Source organism: Mustela erminea, chromosome 1, assembly GCF_009829155.1.
Source record: "Mustela erminea isolate mMusErm1 chromosome 1, mMusErm1.Pri, whole genome shotgun sequence".
NCBI classification, from domain to species: domain Eukaryota; kingdom Metazoa; phylum Chordata; class Mammalia; order Carnivora; family Mustelidae; genus Mustela; species Mustela erminea.
The window spans coordinates 135,084,332-135,110,297 of NC_045614.1; the positions used below are offsets into that span (position 1 = coordinate 135,084,332).

The 25,966-nt window shown below is 34.7% G+C and overlaps 1 protein-coding gene across 4 annotated transcripts in view; it reads left to right on the forward strand.

Moving 5' to 3' along the window:
- Positions 1 to 25,966, forward strand: part of KPNA4 (karyopherin subunit alpha 4) — a 55,712-nt gene that overhangs the window by 1,533 nt on the left and 28,213 nt on the right. For all 4 annotated transcript variants that reach the window (XM_032342500.1, XM_032342469.1, XM_032342490.1 and 1 more), the window contains 6 exons: positions 21,540 to 21,584; positions 22,496 to 22,585; positions 22,697 to 22,726; positions 22,809 to 22,861; positions 24,887 to 24,982; positions 25,709 to 25,794. In XM_032342500.1, the coding sequence (XP_032198391.1) occupies positions 21,540 to 21,584; positions 22,496 to 22,585; positions 22,697 to 22,726; positions 22,809 to 22,861; positions 24,887 to 24,982; positions 25,709 to 25,794 (400 nt within the window). The remainder of the gene's footprint in view (positions 1 to 21,539; positions 21,585 to 22,495; positions 22,586 to 22,696; positions 22,727 to 22,808; positions 22,862 to 24,886; positions 24,983 to 25,708; positions 25,795 to 25,966) is intronic.

The window sequence follows — 25,966 nt, forward strand, 5'->3', positions numbered from 1 at the left end:
TATCACCTGTTTCTAAACTTTGAGCATTTGCTTAACTGAGATAGTAATTATTTTTTGAGCTTTTCACAAAGCCATTCAATCTCTAAGGTAGTTTGTGTTGTTTTTAGTGGGTTTTGTAGTTTGAGGATGTATTAAATATCTGGGGCTCTGGCTGTAATTCTGTGATTGTTTTAAGGTTAATGTGAGATATCCTGTGATCCTTTTTTTAGTGAAAAAATTTTAACATTTTTATTGAAGTAATTCACATGCCATCCTTACTACTTTAAATGTACAATTTATGATTTTCTTCATTAAATTTACCTAGTTGTGTAATGATGTAATGAAACTTTTTTGCTAATATCAATATTTAGAATGAAAAGAATTACAAAATTTAAAAACATAAATACCCTAGGTTATGAAATTCCAAAAAACAGCTATTAGATGCTTGACAGTTTCTAATCATTTCCCCCATGTACATTTCTGGCTGCGTTTTTTTTTTTTTTTTTTTTTAAACAGCTTCATTGAGCTGTAATTCATATACTGTACAGTTCACCTATTTAAAGTGGCTTTTGGTGTTTTCACATAATTTTGCAACCATTAGCACAGTCAACTCAGGACATCTTTATCATTTCAAAAAGAAATCCTAACTCATGGGTAATCTCTGTTGCCCATTACTCTCTTGTCTGTCTTGATTTGCCTGTTCCGGGTATTTCCTATAAATGGAATTATACAATGTATGATCTTTTGTGACTGACTTCTTTTAGGTAGCATAATGCTTTCAGGGTTCACACATGTAACAAAAATATAACAATGCCTCCTTCCTTTTTGTGGATGAAAAATATGCTGAATAATATTCCAGCCTATGGATATACCACATTTTGTTTATCCATTCATCAGTTGATGGACATTTGCATTGTTTCCACTCTAACTGTTATGTGAAATGCTGCTATGAACATTTGTGTACACATTTTCATGTGGACTTGTTTTCAAGCCCTTTGATTATATACCACTGAGTAGAATTAGTGGGTCATATGGTAACTTTATGTGTAACCTTTTCTGGGATTGCCAGACTGTTATAGTGGTCCTTTTTATTTGTTTGTTTTTGTTTTGTTTTGTAAATTGATATTTCCTCTTACTGTGAATTTCTCATTACTTTAGTCAAAATAATATTGTGCTGACTCTGTTGAAACAATATTATAGGTGATTTTAAAAAAATAACTATAAATACACATTAACCAGATTTTTTTGAGACGTTTATAGGGCCTATGGGCATCCCTGATGACTTTGATAACCCTGTGTGTACTAAAGGAATAGGGATCTTTTCACTTAAGGAAATGACTTGACTCTAATTGAAGTTATACTTTCTCCTCACTTAAAGTCACATATACCTGTAATGAAATAGCAACTTCTTTTAAAATTCTTACAAAACACTAGAATGGTCTATTTGTATTTATTAATTACATGTATATCTGTGTTCCTCAGAATACTTACTATGCCCATAACCATGCCCTCCAAATATGGTTACTCTGTTTTGCCACAACAGATTCTAAGAAAATACTGCTTTTGGTTTAGGTCTTAATGATGACATCTGTTTCATTGGGAGGTTTTGTAAAGGAGTATGGACCTGGGGCACCTGGTTAAGCATCTGCCTTCAGCTCAGGTCATGATCCTAGGATCCTGGGTTGGAGCTCTGGCCCATGTCAGGCTCTGCTCAGTGGGGAGCCTTCTCCTCTCTTTCCTCTCCACAAGTTTTCTCTGTTGCTGTCTCTTCAAATAAATAAATAAAATCTTAAAAAAAAAAAAAAAAGTATGGGCCATCACTGTCCAGTGAATTGTATTTAATCCAGTACATCCAAGATACCAGTATAACATCAGCAATGTAAACAAATATTTTTTTTAAAATTTTTTTTTAATTTATTTGACAGACAGAGATCACAAGTAGGCAGAGAGGCAGGCAGAGAGAGAGGAAGGTAAGCAGGCTCCCTGCGGAGCAGAGAGCCCTGTGCTGGGCTTGATCCCAGGACCCTGGGATCATGACCTGAGCCGAAAGCAGAGGCCTTAACCCACTGAGCCACCCAGGCACCCAAATATTGGGATAGTTTATATTCTTTTCATAGTAAGTCTTCAAAATCCAGTTTGTATTTTCATTTAAAGTGTATCTCAATTTGTACTAGCTACATTTTGACTGCTTAATAGCCACATGAAGCTATTGGCTCTCTTACTGGGCAGCACAGATACAGAACAACATAGAATGAGGTAATCGTACCATTTTTCAGTTTGATCTGACATTGTTTGGTTTGAAATAGAGTACAGAGTCCGAGAGTTTAGTGTAATCTGCTGATCTCTAACTTTATGGATGACCTTGAGAGAGTCCGTCAGTCTTAGGATTCTTTAATCTGTTAAAATAGAGGTACTTGACATCTGCTTTATTAGTGTTGTGAAAATTAATAGGTTGATGTTAGGAGGATGCCTAGCCGTTGTCTGAGCATTTTATCACTTTTAGATTTTCTGCTTGGGGGTTAGGGTGATTTAATAGGATTCATTGCAGTTGATTCTTTTACTCCCTTGTTTGCAATTGGCTCTTTGTTTTTTCTCTGTGTCCATACAGAATTTAAGTTACATTGAATTTATAATTAAAGGGGAAAGTTTTTAATGTAGAGCTCTGTAATTACTTACTGAAGGGCAGTTTGACCACAAGGAATTGTTGACCCTTCTAAAGTCACAATTTCTAAGTGTTAGAAGTTGAAACTGATTCAGAGCTTTCAAAATGATACTCATTTTTATGTTTCAGTAAGGTACCTTTCCAAAATGTGGTCATGCTAAGTTTTTGAAACATAAAAGCATTAAAGAATTAGGCTTTATGTCAGTATCCATGTAAAATAATTTACGGGAATTCTTAGATGATACTCAAAGCTAGGCAGCTTTCTTGCAGTTTGGTAGAGGATCATCATTATTAGTTTGAGAAAAGTAACTGTAGACAGGATACACTGAACTCTGCACAGGAAATGGGTAGTGATCAAACTTCAAATAAAATAGTTGTCAGAATAAACCAAATATAGCTCATCTAGTTTGTTTTAAAACTGGAAGGGGGATTCTTTTGTAGACTTTCCAATAAATCTGTGTGATTTTTATAGAAGTTCTGAGAGTATCCAAGTTCTAATGGAGCATAAATTGTTGGACGATAATTAGATCATCTAAAATACAACTTTAAGGAAAAAACTTACCCTAAAAATAAAAGAATAATCAAAAATTAAATGGCTGGAAACTTGTGATTGTCCACACAACATAAAATATGCAGTGAGCTTGAATTCTGCTTGGTTGGTAAGAGTTTAATAAATTGATCAGCTAATTTGTTGTTGTTAAATGGCTTTGGTAGTTTATAACTATACGGAGTGAAAGGCATTGTTAAGCTGTTAAGTCTTGTTAACTTTTAGACACTGACCTCTCTCATCACAAATCTTGGAACATATTTGCTATACTTAAAATAACTACAGTCTAATTTTTCATATAATGGTCCAAGCATGTGACAATATGAAATATCTGATAGAAGTATAGTTAGAAATGAAATAATTGTTTTTGTGCTTTCCTGCCAGCTTTCCTGGTTTTATAAGGCAGTCAGTTTCAGAATTTCTTCATTGATAATTTTCTTTGCGATATCAAAATATCTCCATTTTTCATAGTCTCTAGTATGTCAAAGGAATATATATACAAGATGGGAAGAGTTGTAGGAGTGATTTAGCTTTAAAGGGATGAATGTACTTTAGAAAAAATGTGTATGTAGTTTTAAAGCATTGATCTTTAATTAATCTGATGGTTAATGTGGGTCCTCAAAAAATACATATTTTGGGGGGGCACCTGGGTGGCTCAGTGGATTGAGGTCTCTGCTCAGCAGGGAGCCTGCTTCCCTTCCCCTCTCTGTGCCTGCCTCTGCCTACTTGTGATCTCTGTCTGTCAAGTAGTTAAATAAAATCTTTTTTAAAAATAATACACGTTTTTAAAATATTTTATTTATTTTTTGACAGAGAGAGTCAATAGCAAGAGAGGGAACATAAGCGGGGGGAGTGGGAGAGGGAGAACAGGCTCCTGTGGCGCAGGGAGCCCCATGCAGGGCTTGATCCCAGGACCCTGGATCATGACCTGTGCCGAAGGCAGATGCTTAACAGTTGAGCCACCCAGGTCCTCAAAATATTTTTAAATGTTTTCTGGAGCAGCATTTATCTACTTAAGGACTGTAGTGATAAAATGAGAGTTTGTTGTCAAGTCTAATCTTGAATGATGATTTTGGTACTTGCTGGTTTAGTTTGGAACAGAGAGGTATGATTGAAACACATACTGTATATGCTTTTAATTGTGTTCTCATTTCTCTCAGTGTAATAACAGGAATGATTCCTTTTATAGAAGAAAAATCTCTAGTTAAGTGACTTTATAGCATCACATTTAAGGGAATGATTTTAATTCAGGTATGTGTCAAAGTAAAGTCTGTATATTTAAACCGTACCATATTACCTATTCTTAACTTCTTTCAACCTTGACACAGGTCTCAAAGTTGGTTAAAAGATTATAGTAAATGCATAGTCCATAGGATATAGTAGGTATTCAGTGTTTCCTTTTTGTCCCAGAGATTTTTGGAAATTGTGTATCTTTTGTGGACTTTAAACTCTAGAGAACACATTTATAGGCTTTCCATTTAGATTTAGTAAAAGACAGGGTTAGGGGAGACTCCTTTTTTTTTTTTTTTATAATTAATGTAAGAACAATCTTTATATGGCACCTACTTAAATAAGAAAAATATATATTTGCTTCTAATGGCCTTAATTTGGAAGTTTTCAAAGCTTTGGGGGCTGAAGACCTGTTCATGCTTGTTAAAAATTAGGGACCTCAAAGAGCTTTGTTTGTAGGTTTATGTCAGTATTTATCATTTCAAAAGAAAACACCATTTCAGAAATTAAAGCTAATGATTTAAGAAATATTAACTCATAAAAAATAATGAAGCTATTTTATATATACATAAATTTGTAATGAAAAATAACCTAAAACTTTGGTGAGACTTTTTTTTTTTTTTTTCAAAAACTTAGGTGAAAAGAATGAATGTGTTTAACATTTTTTTGAGGTCTCTTTTATGTTTGGCTAAGAAAAGATAGTTGGATTGTCATACCTGTTTCTGTCTTTTGTGATAATGCTGTTTTGGTTGAAATATATGAAAAATACCCAACTTCACATAGGCAGTTGGAAAGGGAGGGTATTTAGGGTTAGAGTAAATAGCCTTTTCAGATAATTATGGAAATTTTTGTTTGATACTGTATTATAACTCTACCAAATAGTAGTTTCTCAAGTTTAGTTGTAATATGGAATGTTAAGCCATATCGGTGAGCCTTTCATACTCTGTTATGTTAAAATGTATAGGTCTGTCTTATGCTTGGAATCTTTTATCATGGCCTGATTTTATGACAGCATGTATTGGTCATTTGGAAAATAGTAGTTCACAGAGTTATGCAAATCTTCCAAATGCTGACACATTTTATTGTATAGTGAAAATTCACAATTATTGTCAATTAGTGTCACCAAACAGTTCATCAGAAAAATGTTAAATGTTGGAAATTGGTGAAGCTCACAGTGGTAGATACAGGTTTTCCAGAATTCTTATTTTCACTTGAAAGCTTTAATTTTATCATTAGCAAGAAACACTATAAGTTTTTTTCCTTGAAGCCATAAACTCACTTTGCTCATTTTTGTGAAAACATCTGCTAGACACTGTCTGAATAGCCATAATTTGTCTGTCAGTCGTTCTTTCAAGTAAAAATGGTGTTCCATGAAAAAATGGTAGTTCAATTTGCAACTCAGTCATGAAAAACTTTTCTTGAGATAGTCATCATACTGCAGAAGTGGGTATGCTGCAGAAGTAGTTTATATGTAATCCCCATTTTATCACAAAATTTTAGAAAAGGCAGGTTTTTAGTAAAGGTAGTTTTTTACTGTTTCATCAAGGACATTAAGTGAACCAGCCTTTTTTTGTTGCCTTTTTTTTTTTAAACTGAAATACAGTAATTACTCATACAGCATGATGGCATTGCCTTAATTCATACTGAAGCACCAGTAGTTTTACCCACTGCATTGCATTGCTATACAGATATTAGCATTATAATAAATAGTAATAGTAACATGAAAATAGTTTTGATCTGTGGACCCTCTGAAAAGGTTTCAGCATCCCCACAGGGACCTATTGATTGCACTTTGAGAACCTCTGTCTTTGTTTATTATTGTTGCTTCTATAAGAGGTGACCTTCACTTTTAATTAATAAAAGCCCTTAAAAGGATTTATAGTATCACATGTGGAAAAAAATGAGCTATTGAGTCAGTTACACCTGGATTTGAGTCCTGGTTCCTCCATTTAATAGTTATGGCAGGTAATCTCACTAAACCATTTATTTTTTTTTTTTATTTTTTAAATCTCCCTAAACCATTTAAATGCTTAATAATGCCTGGCATATAGTATATACAGAGTGAATGGAGGGTCTTTTTATTTCTTCCAGCTTGCTTCATCATTCATTATATCCAAATAACCCCTTGTGTTCCCTGTCAGAATAACATTTTGTTTGCAGTTCCTTTTGTACCGCCGTGTACCATAATTCAAATCACATCACACGAATTGGGGAAGGCTTCCTTTTCCGTCCATTAGCATTCAAATAAAAGCCTTTCTTGTATGTGCTTCAGCCAAATTGTGGCAAAATTACTAGTTTCTGACTTCATTTCTCTAATCCTGGTTGTAAGTAGGTTAGTAGATATTTTATGTAGTTTGTAACTGTTTTTCCACAAGATTGTAAATTTAACCAAAGTAGTTTTGATTCACACTGTTGAGTACCTGTGATGAAAAATGAGTTAAGATCACAGACATGCTGGCTTTACTTAAAACCCAAGGTTTTTCTATTACTGTTTGCTTACTATTAGACCAAAATTTTATTAGCTGTCACTTTTACCCTAAATTTAATTTACATTAAACCTAACATAAATTACGTTTTTAATAATGTGTTCTGAAAAACCTGGGAATTTATTACATTTTTATGAACAAAAGTCAGATTCCCAAGATAATGTGGGGTTTCATAATTTGGTGTGGTAGACATTTTTTCATATTAGAAAGCAAATCAGTTTCCTGTTCTTCTGTGGAAACTTAAGTTGCTCAGTATCTACTCTTAATATTTGTTTTAGCTTTTATAGCATGTCTTTGTATTCCTAAACATAAATTTGTTTAGTTAATGGTAGTTGTATCTTGATAGCTCTACAAGTAGTGTCTATTCGCTTATATTAAGTGACCCTGTCCTGTTTGCCACCCATCCTATCTCTTTACCCTTGTCCTCTGTGGTCACTTTCAGCTGCTTGCTCATTCAGAAAAGCAAGCAAAATGTAGTCTTAATATTTTCAAATCATTGTTCCATTATTCTTGGTTCTTCAGTAACTGTGAAACCCAGTATGTTTTGGCTCTTATATCAGAATGTTCACATTTTTTCTGTTAATGTCTTGAATCATTTTCCCCAGTTTCCTTTTCTTCTCCAGCTTCTCCTTTATCCTCAAGTGATGAAAAAGCTTAATTACGACCAATAAACAAATTAAAAATATGATCACCATTATTAGTCATTAGGGAAATGCATATCAAAACCGTAATGAGATACCACTTTAGCCTACTAGGATAGGTTCTTTCGTAAGTATGGAAACAAACATAAGTAAACAAAAAGATAGTAACAAGTGTTGGTAAGGATGTAGAGAAAGTGCAACCCTCCTACATGGCTGATGGGAATGTAAAATAGTGCATTCCACCTTGGAATGTAGTTCAGCAGTTCCTCAAAGTTAGAACACGTGACCCAGCAATTCCACCGCTAGGTATAAACCCAAGAGAATTAAAAATAACTGTTCACACAGAAATTTATACCTGAATGTTTATAGCAGCGTTAAGCATAGTAGCCAAACCAGACAACCCGTTGTCCATCAACTGATGAATGGATAAATAAAATATGGTCTCTACATACAATGGAATGCTATTCTGCCATAAAGAGGAATGAAGTACTACTGCATGCTACAGCATGATGAACTTTGAAAATATTTTGCTGCCTGAAAGAAGCCAGTCAGAGGAGATGACATATTCTATAATTTCAATTATGTGAAATGTCTGGGATAGGTAAATTCCTAGAGACAGAAAGTAGATTAGTAGTTGCCCAGACCTTGGGGAATGACTGCTCATGGGTATAGGCTTTTTATGGTGAAGACAATTATCTGTAATTAGATGGTGGTGATTTATGTGCAACTTTATACTAAAAACCACTGAATTGTACACTTTAAGTGGGTGAATTGTATGGTGTGTGAATTATATCTCAATAAAGCTGTATTTTTTTTTAAGAAGCTCAATAGAAATAAAAAGGGACCATGACAACTCTCCACTACCTAAGTCTTAGGTGACCTCTTGTTAACTCATTTTTTTACTGACTTCTCCATTTACCCTTCCCTATTATTGAATTCATAGGTTCAGTGAATACTCAGTTTCTATGTCTGAACTTCGGTTGTAAGCAGTGAGGATAGAACAGTGAATAACACAGACTAAATTCTCATGGAGTCTACATCTAGTAGGTCAAGATCTCTCAGATCCCTGCTCTAAACGGACCCTGTGAAGATATTCAACACTGTGAGCTAGTGTTGTAGTAGATCTTTTATCTTTCTTTCGTAAACTCAAATTTACAATAAGTGATATACCTCAAACATGAAGGGAAAGGACATCCTAAATGTTTACTGTCCAGTAACTCTTCCCATGAGATTCGTATAAAAGCCTGATTTTTAGAGTGGGAGCTCCTAGGATTACATTTCAATAGATATATACCATTAGGAAAGCTTAATCATTTTTTGTAACTTCAATTTCCATAAAATTAAAATCCCACCTAATGGGTACTAGCTTTAATTAAGCTTTTAAGAGTGCAGGGAACACCTTTATCCAGACTAGGTCAAATAAGGGTGTGGGGAAAATTAAAGAACCATTCTCACATTATTCAAGATACTTGAGGTAAGAGTGTCTTGGTGGTAGGAGTTCATGGATCCTTTTTTTACTGCTCCACCAGCCACTAACCCAGTACTAGATTCCCCCCACCCCGCCGCCCTGATACTGTATTAGTCTTTATGTAATTTTGGGTTCAGTTACTGAGAGAATCTGAGCCAATAAAGTTCTGCCCAAGGTGAAACAGATTGTTTTTTACTGCTGGTCTGCTTATGGATTGGCTTTTCCCGAGTCAGACTTTCCCCTTCACCCCTTAGCCAGTCAGCAGTGGTGTGGAAGGGAGGATGTCACTGATAAAGAACAGGCTTTGCCTCCTTCTGCAGCAGCATCCCTGGAAAGAGAAGTTTCTTTTAGACAAGGTTGTAAGTGTGACATTATTTAGATAATGTCACTCCGTTCTTAATTTTCTGTTAACTTTCTACTCACTATTAAAATCTGAGGCACATCATTATAACCTCAGTATTAATCTCACCTCCATAGTGATTGCCTTATTTCTGCTTTTGCTCTTCTCCGGTTCATAAAACAGCTAGCATGCTTCTTTTAAAAAATGAAATCATGCCTCTTCTCTGTTTCAGTAGGTTCCTAGCACACTTAGCTTCCGGACTCTTTACTGAGACCTTCAAGGCCTTGCCAGCTCTGGTCCCTTTTTCTCCTACCTCTGTCACTTTATTATCTCCTTTACTTATATTCTCATGTTCTTTTAATTGTTTTAACACTTCGATAGCTCTTTCCTCTTTAGGCCCATTACACATACTGTTCTGTCTGAATGCTTTTTCCACCCCCCCCCTTTTTTTTAACCTTCGTCCCCTTTCCTTCACTGCTTGGTTATCTCTCATCCTTTGAGTCTTCAGTGTTATTTACTTAGAGATGCCATCCTTCCACCCCCACCGCCCCTGTTGTTTTCCTTAAGAACACTGATGATAATTTGTTAGCATAGTCACTCAGTGTTAATTGCTCCCATCAGACTAGAAGCTCCCTGAGAGTACAGACCAGGTCTATTTTGTATACCAGTCTTTTCTTAATTTTCATTACAGAGACTGGCATATCAGTGGCAGGGAATTAAATGAAACTTTAAAAAATGTGTGTGTGCGCTCTGATTAGAATTAGTGACAAGGGGCACTTGGGTGTCTCAGTCTGTTGGGTGTCTTCCTTCGGCTTGAGTCATGATCTTGGGGTCCTGGAATCAGGCCCCACATCAGGCTCTCTACTACTCAGTGGCGAGTCTGCTTCTCCCTCTCCCTCTGTGATCTTTCTCACTTTCACTCTCTCTCAAATAAATAAATGAAACCTTAAAAAAAAATAGAAGTAGTGACTCAATCAAATTTTTTAAAACAAGGTAATTTTTTGTCTCTTGAAATGGTTGGGGAATGGTAATTGTAGAAATTTTTTAGAAAAATGGGAAAATAAAGTAGTCCTATATAATCTTACTACTGCTAAATGTTTTAGAATGTTTACTTTTTCTTGTGTACATTTTTCCAAATGTATTTGAACTTAATTTGGGTTCTTATTAGAATAACTCATAATAGAATGCAGCCAAGTTTCTCCACCCTGACACTTTTGGTACTTCGAACCAAATAATTTTTTGTTCTGGAGAACCATCCTGTGCATTGTAGAATGTTTTAGCAGCTTCCCTTGTCTCTGGCAGTAGATGCCAGTACCATACCTCGCCCCAGTTGTAAAAGCCAAAATTACCTCCAGATTGCCAGATGTTCTCTGAATGACAAAAGTCACCCCAGACAGAGAACCATTGGAATTTAGTTAATGTACCCATATTTTAGTGTTTCCTTGTATAAGATAAATGTTTTTTACTTGTCATGTGTTTTGTAGAAGAGTATTGCAAAAGGATTTGTATGACTTATACATCAACAAATTGGATAACATAGATAAATTCCTAGAAACACAACCTACCAAGACTGGATCCTGAAGAAACAAAATCTAAACAGATCTGTAACTAGTAAAGAGGTTGAATCAGTAATCAAAAATCTCCCAACAGAGAAAAGCTCAGAACCAGATGGCTTCACTGGAGAATTCTACCAAATATTTAAAGAATTAACACCTTTTTAAAGTCCCACTTAAACTCTTCCAAAAAACTGAAGACGAGGAAGTATGTTTACATCTATTCTGTGAGGCCAGCATTACTCTGGTGCCAAAGCCAGAGACAGTACAAGAAAACTACAGAACAATATCCTTGATGAACGGTGTTGCAGAAATTTTCAGAATACTAGCAGACTGAATTCAGCAGCATCTTAAAAGGATTATATACCCTGAACAAGTGGATTTAATCCTGGAATGTAAAGGATGGTTCAATATATGAAAATCAATGTACTGTACCAAATTAACAGAATGAAGGGCAAAAATACCCAAAAAAGCATTTGACAAAATTCAGTCCCCTTTCATAATAAAAACACTCATATCTAAGAATAGAAGGAAACAACCTCAGTACACTAAAGACCAAATATGAAAAGCCCTAGCAAATGACACTCAATGGTGAAAGATTGAAAGCTTTCCTTGGAAGAATAAGAAGAGAAGGATGTCCACTTTTACTAGTATTATTCAGCATGGTACTAAAAGTCCTAGCCAGACTGGAAAGGAGGAAGTAAAATTCTCTGTAGATAGTTTGAACTTATATGTAGAAAACCCTAATGATCCTCCTAAAAAAATGTTAGAAGTAATAAATGATTCAGCAAAGTTACAGGATTTAAAATCAGCATTTACTCATAAGGAACACTTTGAGAAGGAAATTGAGAAACATTGAGTTACAAAAGGATCAAAAGGCATGAAATACTTGGGAAAAACCTAACTAATGAGGTAAGAGACTTTCACACTGAAAACTGCAAAATGTTGCTAAAAGAAATTAAAGAGAGCAAAAATAAATGGAAAGGCATCCCATGTTCATGAGTTGGAAGACCTATTATTAAATGTTAGTATGCCTAAAGTGATCTACAGATTTAATGGAAAAGTCCATATGGAATCTCCAGGGACCCTGAATAATAGCCAGAACAATCCAGAAAAAGAAGAGAAAGTTGGAGGTCTCACACTTCCTAATTTAACTTGAAGGTTACAGTAATCAAAACAGTGTGGTATTGACATAAAGTCAAACATATTCTACAGAATAGAAGAGAGAGTCTAGAAATAAACTCTTGCATGTATATTCAAAGATTTTTGACAAGAGCACCAAGACCATTCAGTGGTAAAGAGCAGTCTTCAAAAAGTGGGTCTGGGAAAATTTGATAGCTGCAAGTAAAAGAATGAAATTGAACCCTTAACACCATATACTAAAAATTAACCCAAAATGGATCAAGGACCTAAGTGTAAGACCTAAAACAAAACTCTTAGGAGAAAGAATGGGACACAAATTTCATGACATTAGATTGGGCAGAGATTTCTTGGATATGACACTATAGAGTGTGAGTGTGGGTGTGGGTGTGTGTGTTGTACAAGACAGACAAACAAAAAACTGGAAATTGAACTTCTTTCTTTTCCTACATTTATTTTTTAACTTTTCCAAAGAGGTAAATATAATTTCTGAATTTAATACATTTCTCTGTTGTTCAAATACTTGGTAGTGAAACTCTACTGTAATCCCATTCCTTGGAGTTAACAACTTTTTTTTTTCCCCTTAAAATTTTATTTATGAGAGGGAAAGAGAGCATGCACATGAGCAGGTGGAAGGACAGATGAAGAGGGAGAAGCAAATTCCCACTGAGCAGGGAGCCTAATGTAGGGCTCAATCCCAGAACCCTGAGATCATGACCTTAGCTAAAGGCAGACGCTTAACAGAGTGAACCACCCAGGTGCCGCTGGAGTTAACAGTTAATAATTTCTCACATTTTTTTGTGATTTTTAAATTATATTTATGTACTAATTATTTCAGTGCTTATAATTTAGATGTGGATCATTTTAAAGTATTACTATTTCTGGTAGAATTACTTTAAATTTTTCAGTAACTTGCCAAGGTTAAATCTGGCCGCCTGTTTAATTTACTTTCAAACTTCTCTATTACTCAATCTTGAGTAAGCTTTTTACTTGTTAGAGGTAGAAATTTGATTGACTTATGAAGACTTGCCCATCACTAGTAATGCATATAGCTACTACTATTAATAAATACTATCTTGAGAAATCACAGTTTGAGTAAGCATTTAACATTAAGCATTCAAAATTTCACTTTTTTTTTATTGTCATAAATGGGAAATGTCATAAATAAAGTTGGAATTTATCTGCTAATCACAAGCAGTTTTGCCAGCATACGTGATACTTGGCAAACGCATGAATAAGCACCTTGATGGCTGCTGCTGGAGGGATTAGCAAATGGAAATGAAAGGAGGGAAAAGTAGGAAAGGAATGGGAAAATGAGTTTTTTTTTGTTTTTGTTTTTGTTTTAAGATTTATTCGAGAGAGGGGCGCCTGGGTGGCTCAGTGGGTTAAGCCGCTGCCTTCATGATCTCAGGGTCCTGGGATCGAGTCCCGCATCGGGCTCTCTGCTCAGCAGGGAGCCTGCTTCCTCCTCTCTCTTTCTCTGCCTGCCTCTGCCTACTTGTGATCTCTCTCTGTCAAATAAATAAATAAAATCTTTAAAAAAAAAAAAAGATTTATTTGAGAGAGAGAATGAGCAAACGTGCAAGTAGGAGGGAGGAACAAAGAAAGAGGGAGAGAGAGAATCTCAAGCAGACTCCCCACGGGCAAGATTAGGCTTACATTCATTTTTACTTACTGCAGACTTTCTACTCTCAGGAGCAGTATATGCATGTTATAACACATTACATTTATTAGATGAGTAAAATCAAGTAATGTGTTATAAATGGTGTTTGGCACCAAATGTTTACTAAATGTTAGGCTTTATTATTAACTTATTATATTTCTCTGTCATAAATACTACCTCCTTAAAGCCAAGGATTTCCTGTGTCTGGTCCATCTTTGTATTTCTGGTGTTTAACAAATAGGTGATTAATAAATATTTGATTGAGTAAATGCTTCCCAGCAGGCTCTAAATAATAATACAGAGGTAATCCATGTTGTGGGGAGGGGAAGGTTATGTATGTTTGTGTGTGTATATATAATGTTTTAAAAATTGCTTTATAGAGATAAAATTTATCTTACGTAAAACCCATTTAAAGTGTACAATTCAGTGATTTTTTTAGTAAATTTTCAGAGTTATGCAACCATTGCTACAATCCAATTTTAGAATATATTCCATCACCCCACAAAATATCTCGTGCCTGATAGTCTTTTACATTTTTATCTTCTTTTGTTTTTTTTGTGCTGTTACCTAAATATTAACATTCCTAAGGGATGGAGATGGGCTGGATGAAGTAAAATCAAAGTATTACATTCCTTATCTTTTGTATGACTAACTTCTAAAATTTTCTCTAGTGAGATTAGGTCAGCTAAACTCTCATATTTTACTCAAAAAATTAAAAAATATTCAGGTTTCATACAGTATGTTATTACATCATCATAACTTAAACTAGTATTTTGTAGAGGTTTTTTTTTAAGATTTTTATTTATTGGACAGAGAGAAACACAGCGAGAGAGGGAACACAACCAAGGGGAGTGGGAGAGGGAGAAGCAGGCTTCCCGCCGAGCAGGGAGCCCAATGTGGGGCTCGATCCCAGGACCCTGGGATCATGACCTGAGCTGAAGGCAGATGCTTAACACCTGAGCCACCCAGGCACCCCTAGTTTTTAAGAGCTTTAAAGAAAAACTATACATGGGTAAAAAGTGACTTAGAAATTAAGTAGCCACTAGTTAGAAAATAGCCATAAATTGGAAAAGGAAGGACTAAACCCTATCCTCAGTGGATAGTGATAGACACAGTAATCATTTGTTAAATTAAAAAACTATATTCTGGGGGCGCCTGGGTGGCTCAGTGGGTTAAAGCCTCTACCTCCGGCTCAGGTCATGATGCCCCGCATTGGGCTCCCTGCTCAGCAGGGAGCCTGCTTCCACCTCTCTATTTGCCTGCCTCTCTGCCTGCTTGTGATCTCTGCCTGTCAAATAAATAAATAAAATCTTTAAAAAAAAAACAAAACTATATTCTGTAACATTCACTTGTTTGAGTTTTTTGACAATTTCTTGTCCCCCTTTGCCTGAATTTAGGATTTTGTATCTGTATTTATTACAAGCAAAGAAGTACAAAAATACTGGATGATCTGCCTAAACTCCACCCCTTACTCAGTCTCTTTCTCTGCCTTTCCCCCATCCCCCCATTTACAGCCTTTGTCCTTTAGATAGCTCTTTGGCCTATAAATAAGTCTGGCCAGTTTGGCAGCCTTTTGGAATTCTAATTGACAGCTCACAGCATCAGTGTAAGTCATGTGAATTCACAACTATTACATTTGTATATAGTATATAAAACCTCTGCTTTTTGAGTTAAGACTTAGAAAAAATAAGCCTTATATACCCCTTTCATGGGACCCCAGAGAGATAGTCCTTTATTTGAGTTGGACTTGTGATTTGGTAAATGTCTAAAAATCTAATACCACTTTAAAGACTTGGCAAATAAATGCTGCCAGGCTGCTGCTTAGGGTGTCTTTCTGCTAGTTAATTCAGTCTTCTCTTTACCTTGAAGGTAATAGCCTTTTCTCAAAAGAAGAAAATTCTTTTCTTGCTTTCTTGCTCTGTAATAAAGAGATTGTCAAATCTCTTACTTTGCAAGTAAATTTCTGTGGGTAGGAATAGCCCGAGGCATATGTCACTACTACCATGTGAAATTGGTTTGATAAATCCTTTATTAATAGTTCCAAATTATCAGAAACTCCAGATTTAATAAGTAAGATATACTGTATTGGTAAAAAATTCTTTGGGTGGGGACGCCTGGGTGGCTCAGTTGGTTAAGCAGCTGCCTTCAGCTCGGGTCATGATCCCAGCGTCCTGGGATAGAGTCCCACATCGGGCTCCTTGCTCAGCAGGGATCCTGCTTCTCCCTCTGCCTCTGCCTGCCATTCTCTCTGCCTGTGCTTGTGCTCTCTCCCTCTCTCTCTCTCTCTCTGATAAATAAATAAAATCTTAAAAAAAAATTCTTTGGGTGTAAATAAGATATTTATATAAATGTGATATTTATTTATTTAATATCTTATTAATTAAAGATTTTATTTGATAGCACAAGAAAGGGGGAGCAGCAGGTAGAGAGAGAAGCATGCTCCAATGAAGGGCGTGATCCCAGACCCTGAGATCATGACCTGAGCCGAAGGCGGACAGCCACCCGACGCCCAGGCGCCCCAATATTTTATTAATTTATGTAACATTTTACTTCATTGAAAAGAAGTTAAAGCCCACTATGACTTCACTCTGCTTCTTTAGGTAGAAGATTTACTCATAGAACTTTTTTTGACTTAGCTATCTATCCCTCAAAAGTCTACCTTTTATTGGACAATTTTACAAGTTTTATTTTCTGTGTGTGAGATATAGGGCCTAATTTTTTGTTGTTGTTTACTGAAATTCAGTGTTTTTGTACTGTGTTACAGTACAAAGCCCATTGTCTTGATAATATCTTTTTCTTTACTATGAACCATAAGCTCCAAGATTGGCTTAAACTTTAAGACTTGGGGGAGAGGGCGTGGCTTATTGGTTAATTGGCTTTGTAGGAGACCATCTGAATTCTGATCCTAGCTATCCCACTTCTAGCTGTGTGATCTTAGCCAGGTAATTTAACTTGTCTACACCTTAGTTTCCTTATTTATTAAAAAACAAAACAAAACAAAATTTTTTTTTAACGTTTTAAGGCTGTAATAGTTAAAGGATAGTGAATGTTGAAATTTTTATTGTAGTACTTGGCTAAGTTTTTTTATTCATTTTGCAACCTGTCTTGTTGGTTGTTTATTTGTTTTTGTTTTTTTTTTTTGTATATGTGCTGCCGAAGCGAGCACTTGTTGGTATTTTTTTATTGAGTTTTTTTTTTTTTTTAAGGGCAAAGGATTCCGAAAGACTTTATGAAAGAAGATGTAAGATAGAAAATAAATACAAGAGGGGCACCTTGGTGGCTCAGTAGATTGAGTGTCCAACTCTTGATCTTGGCTCAGGTTTTGATCTCAGGGTTGTGGGTTCCAGCCTTGCGTTGGCATGGAACCTACTTTAAATAAACAATGGAAAGAAAAAACACGTGAAAAGTTGCTCAGTATCATTAATCATAAGGGAAATGAAGACCACCACATATCTGTTAAAATTGACTACATGAAAAAGATTGACCATTTCAAATTTTGATAAGAATGTGAAGGACTAGAACTCTCAGGTACTGTTGTTGGGATGGACAGTTATATAACCAATTTGGAAAACAGTTTCCAGGGGTTTTGAGTTTTGTTTATATATTTTTTACTCAAATATAATCAACATACAATGTTATATTAGCTTCAGGTGTACAATATAATGATTGAACAATTCTCTGCTCATCATGGTATGTATACTCTTAATCCCCTTCACCTGTTTCACCCATCTCTCACCTAACTCCCTCTGGCCGCCAGCAGTTTATTTTCTGTTTTTTTTGTTGTTGTTGTTGTTATTCATTGTTCATTTGGTTTGCTTCTTAAATTCTGCGTATGAGTGAAATAATGTATTTGTCTCTCTGACTGACTTCGCTTAGCATTATACTCTCTAGCTTTATCCATGTCATTGCAAATAGCAAAATTTCATTCTTTTTTATGGCCAAATAACATTGTGTGTGTGTGTGTGTGTGTGTGTATCTCATATCTTCTTTATCTGTTCATTGATTGATGGGCACTTGGGCTGTTTTCATAATTTAGCTTTTGGAAAGTAATGCTCCAGTAAACATAGGGGTGTCTGGAGTTTTGTGTTTTAGGGGGTAAATATCCAGTAATCCACTATTGGATTGTAGGATACTGCCTGGATTGTATGATACTGTATGATATTCTTGGGTTGTAAGATACTGCCATTTTCAGGTTTTGAGGAACTTCCATACTGTTTTCTACAGTGGCTGTACCAGTTTGCATTCCCACCAACTGTACTCATGGGTCCCCTTTTTCCAGTATCCTCACCAACACTTTGTTATTTCTTGTGGTTTCAATTTTAGCCATTCTGACAGGTGTAACGTGATATCTCATTGTGGTTTTAATTTTCATTTCCCTGATGATTAGTGATGTTGAGCATCTTCTCATGTGTCTCTTGGCCATCTGGATGTTTTGGGGAAAATGTTCATTCAGTTCCCCTGCCCATTTTTTAATTGGATTATTTGTTCTTTTTTGGTGTTGAGTTGTAGGCGATTTTTTTTTATATATTTTGGATATTAACACCTCATTGGATATATCATTTTATCTTCTCTTGTTTAGTAGGTTGCCTTTTTGTTTTGTTGATGATTTCCTTTGCTGTGCAAAACTTTTTTATTTTGGTGTAGGTCCCAGTAGTTTAATTTTGCTTTTGCTTCCCATGCCAGAGGGGACCCATCTAGTGAAATGTTTCTATGGCTGATGTCAAAGAAATTACTGCCTATGTTTTCTTTCTAGAGTTTTATGGTTTCAGATCTCACATTTAGGTCTTTAACCCAATTTGAATTTATTTTTGTGTATGGTGTAAGAAAGTGGTCCGGTTTCATTCTTTGGGTATTTTTAAAATACATATCTGTACCAAAACTGAAATGATCATCAGAAGTTCACTTAAACAGAGATTGAATAAATTGGTTTGGTCAAAAATTGAAGTAAAGATTTCTGGACATAAAAGATTACCCAGTACATTTTAAGAAGGAATAATATTTATTCCTTGTGTTGTTCCTTATATAGTGAACTTACGTTCTAGTTGGGAGAGGGTAACAAAGTTTTATATAGCATATTGGCATGTGATAAGTAGTATGGAGAAAAATAGAAGAGGAATAGAGAGTACCCAGCAGGAGAATTGCTGGTTGGGTAGGAAGGGAAAGACCTTACCATGGAGGTGACATTTGAAAGATGAGAGTGAGCACTGCAGATAGTGAGGGAAGAGCGTTACAGCCTGAGGAGTTAGCAGTAGTAATAATAATGATAGCTAACACATACACTGTTATCTGCTAGGAGCTACTTAACTCCTTTACATATATTAACTTACTTAATCTTTATAATATCCTGTGAAATAGATATTTTTACTATCCTCATTTTATAGATAACAAAAGGCATTGAGAAAGCTGGTAAGTAATATGGCTGAAAATTGAACCCAAGCTGTTTGGCTCTGGAGCTCATCCTTGGGAGTTGCTGCATAGTGTATTAGTGAAGCAATAAGAGAGAGAGAATTGAAGAGGAGAATTTCCAGAATGTTAGAGGAATAGCAAAGTTAGTGTAGATACTGCAGAGTGAATCAAGAGAATGATAGGGGCTGAGATCTGAAAGGTGGTTATTGGAGAAGGAATAACATAGGAAGATTTGAGTGGACTTAAAGCATTTTTATGACTGGGCTTTTACTCCAAAGTGGAGCACTGTTGATGGTTTTGAACAGGCAGGTGATATGATCTGACTGACTTCTTAAAACGTGGTTCTTTACTAAGTCCTTCCTCAGAGGCTATGGGTAGAATTCAGGAGGACCTGCAGACTTAGAAAAAATTACTTCTTTATTTTCACTAACTTTTAACAGTTCTTCTAACTTTCCTTCATTTAATAATATAGCCAGTAAATAGTAGTTATTAAAGTTACCTGTGACTTTTGTCACCACCAGTAGAACATTATTGTTGCAGGATCTCTTAAATCATTTAAATCATCAACATTACTTTGAAATTATAGTACTTACTAGACTCACTGTTAGATCCCACTTAATGTGATAATGAAGCACATATATTATAGTTTGTCTTTTCATATTTATATATTTTTCACAATTATATATCAATATAATTGTTTTTCTTTGTAATCTTTATCTATTTCTTATCTCTATTTAAAAAGTATTTGGGGGCACCTGGATGGTTCAGTTGGTTTAAGCTACTGACTCTTGATTTTCAGATATGTTGTGGGATCAAGCCCCGTGTTGGGCCTTGCACTCAGCATGGAATCCACTGGAGATTCTTCTCTCCCTCTGCCCCTTCCTCTGTTTGTGCTCTCTCAATTAATAAATCTTTAAAAAAATAAATAATAAATAACACTATATGGAAGGTGTTCATTGATTTCACCAGATTGTCAAAGGAGACTATGGGACTCAGAAATTAAGATTACCTGTGAGGATTGCTTTGGTTATTGTGATAACAACGAATACGGAGGAGGGCAAGAACAGGAAGAGGGGTACAAGTTCAGAGACTTTTGCAATAATCTAGGTGAGCGTTAATGGTGAGTTGGACCAGAGTAGTGGCAGAGAAGGTATATGTAATTGGATTTCAAATAAGGTTTGAAGGTTGAACCAGTGGGAGGATTTGGTATAATCGAATGTGTGACATGGGAGAAAAAGAATCAAGGATGGCTATAAAGTTTTTGGTCTGTGCATCTTGAAGGATAGAGCTGCCATTTGCTAAAAAATCCCTTTGAAATTATTAATAGATTTATAATGCTGAATATGCCTTAAAATTTTTTTAAAGATTTATTTAAGAGAGCCCATGAGTGGCGGGAGAGGAAGAGAATCTCAAGCAGACTCCCCACTGAGTACAGAGCCTGTCACAAGGGCTTGACTTCATGACCCTGAGATCAAGAGTTGGACACTTAACTGATTGAGCCAACCAAGTGCCCCGGCATAAATTTTTTAAACAGTAACATAAGCCTTATAAAAATAAAGATACAGAGGATAAAAGAACTCTCAGTCTCTCCTCCCATATGAATCATGTGAGATGAGATAGAGTTATGTATGTTTGTTAAAAATTAAAAGTTCGGTTTTGGATAGAAGTTTGAAGTCTTTAATCAGATATATGAGTATTACTTTGTGACTTGCTGTTTCTACTTAATATGCCCTGGCATATGCAGTCACTAGAAAGAATGAGGAGAACTTATACTTAGAGCTTAAACTTGTATTGTTTCTGAAAGTTTGAATGTTTTACAGTAAGCATGAATCTGTGTACTAGGGAGGTTTAAAATGAGCAAAATGCATGTTAAGAAGTAAGAGAATGGTTACAGTATGTGGTAGAAAAATTTTGTGATCATTAGAAATAATGAAAAAGATTTACTGTATTATACCACCATGGAAGGACTCTAAAATCTATAAATTAAGTAAACAAAAGTAAGGTAAAGACAGAATAAGTAGATAAGTGTGTCAGAATCACAGTAAATCTCACAGTGTTTACCTTTAGAGAAAGAGACTGGATGGATAGGAAGACACCTTCCCTCCTTTTAAGCTGCTGAATTTACTAGCCTTGTACATGTATTACTTCTTTAAGTGTCATGATTCATATGCGAGGTGAGCTTATGGGTTGGTTCTTTCATTCTTTGTATCTTTGTATTCTCATACATTATAGTTTTAAAATTTTATATCTAACATAGAAAGTCATGTCTATAATATGATCTTTATTTTGAGTAAAATATGACTTTATTTACATATGACTAGAAGAAAAGATTATGGGATATACATTGAAATGTTAATAGTGGTTTTCCTGGGTGATGGAAATTGAGATCGTTTCTTAAAAATATTTTTCTTTAATTTCTTGTAGACTATGAGAAGACAACGAAATGAAGTTGTAGTTGAATTAAGGAAGGTGAGTCTGAGTAATATTGAGTACTTCCAAGCATAATTCTAACAATATTACAGCATATATAGAAGATACTAAATGTATATTAATCGCAAGTGTTTGCTATTTCTTTTTCTTTTGAAAACTGAAGGATTTTAACTAAACTTAACCAAGCTATTGAAGTTGGCAAAATACAACTTGGCCACTCTCCCAAGAATAGAGATAAATGAGTTATATGGTGTTTTTCTTCTGTAATATTTAATAATTTATAGAAAGTGAAAGTCTTGTTTATACAGTTATACTAAATATTTCAACTGCTTGCAGGTGTAGTTATACACAAGTTCTGAAAAGAACTTATTCCATTTACAAATTTCATCAACTTTTCAAGTATTAAAATAGGTTATATTTCATGTGTGTAAAAAAAAGAAGGTTATAGTTGGGAGTATATCTTTAAATTTGTCCCGCACATTTTTTAGTGAAATTTGAGTGGGCCTTGATTTTTGTAAGGCATTGTTGATTTTAGTCTGATTTTGAACTGCCCAACTTTTGCTTTGACTTTGTTTTTAGGTGATAAAGAGAAGCTCCCAGATGATGTATAAAATGGTTTAGTACTTTTAAATAAATACATATATGTTTGGTTCTGGCTTAAACTACACACTGTCTTTTTTAATCAATTTTTTGTTTTTTAATTTCTTTTTACATAGTTCACGGTTCATTAAAAATGTAATATTTGGGGCTTGGGACTCAAATTTTGTGTTGCTTAAATATTTGAATCACAGTTTGGTTTAATTTTCTGCATTTGCATTTTACTTTTAAAAGGGCACTTCCCATTTTAGTTTGTAGGCACAGGATTGCCTAAGCTTTTTGTATGAAAGTATTTAGCTTTTTTAACTAAAGTTCTTTTTTTGATACATATTTTTTTTTTTTTTTTTTTTAAGAATAAAAGAGATGAGCATCTCTTAAAGAGAAGAAATGTACCACATGAAGATATCTGTGAAGATTCTGATATAGATGGCGATTATAGAGTGGTAAGTTATTGTTATTCTAGTAACTTAAAAACTGCCAGTGAAAAATTTTACATAAATATAGAATTTTAAGGTGACTTTTTAACTTAGTTTTTTCTTTAATTTTTTTCACAGCAAAATACCTCTCTAGAAGCTATTGTTCAAGTAAGTTGAGTTTTTCCCCTGTCTTCATTTGTATTTCTAATTATTATGTATCTATATCAAAAATTGTTTTAATTTTTTATAGAATGCTTCAAGTGATAACCAAGGAATTCAATTAAGTGCAGTTCAAGCTGCTAGGTAAGTTAAATTTTGGGGACATATTTTAATTTTATAACTTACCCAGTAGTTCTGTTTGAGTTTTCAGTGTACAGTAGTACTGTCACTCATATTTAACTTTGATGACAAGCTGTAAAGAATAGTCCATAGACCAACTACATTTACTTCAAAAATTTTTTCTGTGATCTAGAGTATTAAAATTGGTAGCAGTTTTCTAAACTCACAAATAAATAAACTTAAGTTTCAGCTTGCATAGTACATACAGATGCTAGGGAAGAGTTGTGTTGACAGGTTATTGCTGTCAACTAATAGAAAAACATTATTTATAAAACTTTACTTTTTATTAACAGGTTTAATTTTATAAAAAGGTGTTTCATCTCCTTCCCAGGTAGCTAATTCTTTTCACAATCCCTATTTTAATCAAATAATAAATTGAGTTACAAGCTTACTGTAGCAGTGTACAGGCAAGTAGACATTAAGATTTAGGGCTCTAAAGTTGGCCAGTGTACTTCCAGGTAGGAATATTAACTTATGTTGCATATTTCTGCTGTGAAATCTATATTCTAGAGGTGTATGCTCCTATATTTTAAGGGGAGGACCAGAGAAACTTCTGAGACTTTTGTATTAATGAGTATGTCGGAGAAGGCATGGTTGTCTTATAATATAATACAGTCTTTCCTTTCTCTATTTATAAATATAAGAATAATGCTCTGTGTTGTTATTAGTAGGACAGAGACACTTAAGTAATTGATCCTACTCATGGAATTTCATAGCGAGAGAAGATTTCACTGGTCCATCCAGTATCTTAGCCAGTATACAAATCTTTTATTAAAAATATTTATTAGAGTTTCCCTACTTTTGTGTATTCATTTTAAATAACCTAGAACAGATAGGAAAATTACAGAATTAACAGTATTGCCAACTATAGGTAAAAGAACTTCTTAGGACTTGGTTATATTGGAAGAAAATCATAGAAGTACTCACATCTCAAAATGGCAAATTAATGTTTACAGATAGGATGATTAAGAAATTTTGATATATTATTCTCACTATTTCCAGAGTTGATTATTTGAAGTTAGTTTGGACCAGCTTTTCTCAGTAGACATTCTAAGGAAAGCCATAAGGGCCCCAAGGCCAATAATCTCGAATTATGGTCTTTGGATCCCTAGGGGAACCTGAGACAACTTTATAAGTATATAAGATCAAACTCATTCTCACGATAATACTAAGACTTTGTTTGCCTTTTTTTAACATGAACTGCTGGTACCTTAGCTCAAATCAATTAGTGTCGTCAAACTGATTTTGTATTATATTTTGTAGATATTGTAGGCACCATTGTGCACTCAAAAGAAAGGCCATTTTAAATCTTGAATGTCCTCAGTGAAGTAGTAGAAGAAAGTTCTTTTATTAAATCTGGAACCTAGGTTAAGAAAGACTGGGTTATTTCCTACTTTGTGCTAAGAATTGTGCCATGTGCTGTGGAAAATACTGTGAAAAAGCATGTGTAATTCTTGCTCGATAAGAACTTTAGAACCTAATAGAGAAGGCAAGGGTATATTAAAATTAGGGTGATACTCAACAGCAAATGTAAGCATATGCTGTGTAAATGTTCTTGGAATTCAAAGAGGATATTGTGAAAACATACAAATTGAAATGGACTTTGAATAGATAGAGCTTGAATAGACAGAAAAGAGGGCATTCCAAGTGTGGGAAATAGAATGTGAAGAGCCTGGAAATGAGATTGAAATAGTGAGACAACTGATTTATTGTTGCATTACAGAGAATAAGATTCATTAGTTAGGTAAGACAGAGCCAACTTGTGGAGGGTCTAAGCTAGGGCAAGAAGGTTACATTTATTGGGTAGTAAATATGCAGCCATATTCTGCTGCTTGGTTTATATAGGAGAATGAGCTGATTAAGCTTTCATAAACATTGCTCTGTAGGGTACTCAGATGGGTGAGGATTTGTGTAATCTTTATGTCAAGTATGAATTTGAATTTAATTATATATCATTAAATTTCACAAGAGTATGTATGTTTCTTATAGGAAGCTTTTGTCCAGTGATCGAAATCCACCAATTGATGACTTAATAAAATCTGGAATATTGCCTATTTTAGTCCATTGTCTTGAAAGAGATGACAAGTAAGTACATTAAGAAGTATTTTAGAATGTATTCTTTGCACAAGACAAGATTTTCTCGTAGTTTGATTTTTAAAGAAAAAAGAAAAGGGCTATGTGATGGAGTTGAAAAGCCAGTGAAAAACAGTGCAAGGTGTGTTTACACCAGGAGGTGAACATAAAGGCCAAAGAGGAACTTGAGAATGATACATTGAACTTTTTAAGCTTTGAAAATTCGCAAAAACTAGTTTGGCTGTTAAGTGCTTGAGAAAACTGTTTGGGTAGTCATATGCAGCTATCTAAATAAAGAGTTTTTGAATGCCTGGATGGCTCAGTCAGTAAAGCATCTGCCTTCAGTTCAGATCATGATCCCTTGATCCTAGGGTGGAGCTCCCTGCTGAGCAGGGAGCCTGTTTCTCCCTCTCCTTTTGCCCCTCCTCTTAGCCCCATTCAGTTTGTGTTCTTGTGTGCTAGTTCTCTCTCTCAAATGAAGAAATAAAATTTTATAAAAAGAAAAAGGTTTTACTAAAAATGGATGGGACACCTGAGGAAATTGTAAGCTTTTTATACTGAAGAGATACTGTAAATAGTCATTGGAGGTTTTAAAAAAGTGCTGGATGCATAGATCGATCACTTTCAAACAAAATATTTAATGCTTTAAAAAATGTTTGAAGGGAGGAATGGTTGGTAGATATTAGATTTGGGCCAATGTAAAAATCCCTACAGTTCAACATTATTTGTTCTTTGTAGTCCTTCTTTACAGTTTGAAGCTGCATGGGCTCTGACAAACATTGCATCTGGAACCTCGGAACAGACTCAAGCAGTAGTTCAGTCCAGTAAGTTGGTGATTAACAGATAAAATTGTGATTTCTAAAAAAGAAGTTAGTAAAAAAAAATAGTGATTCTCTTAAAAGAATAAAGCTGTTTTTATTAAAAAATAATAGCTATCCAATTATAGGTTGGTTGAAATAGGCCAACTGAAGTATGTTATTTTGATCATATCATTCC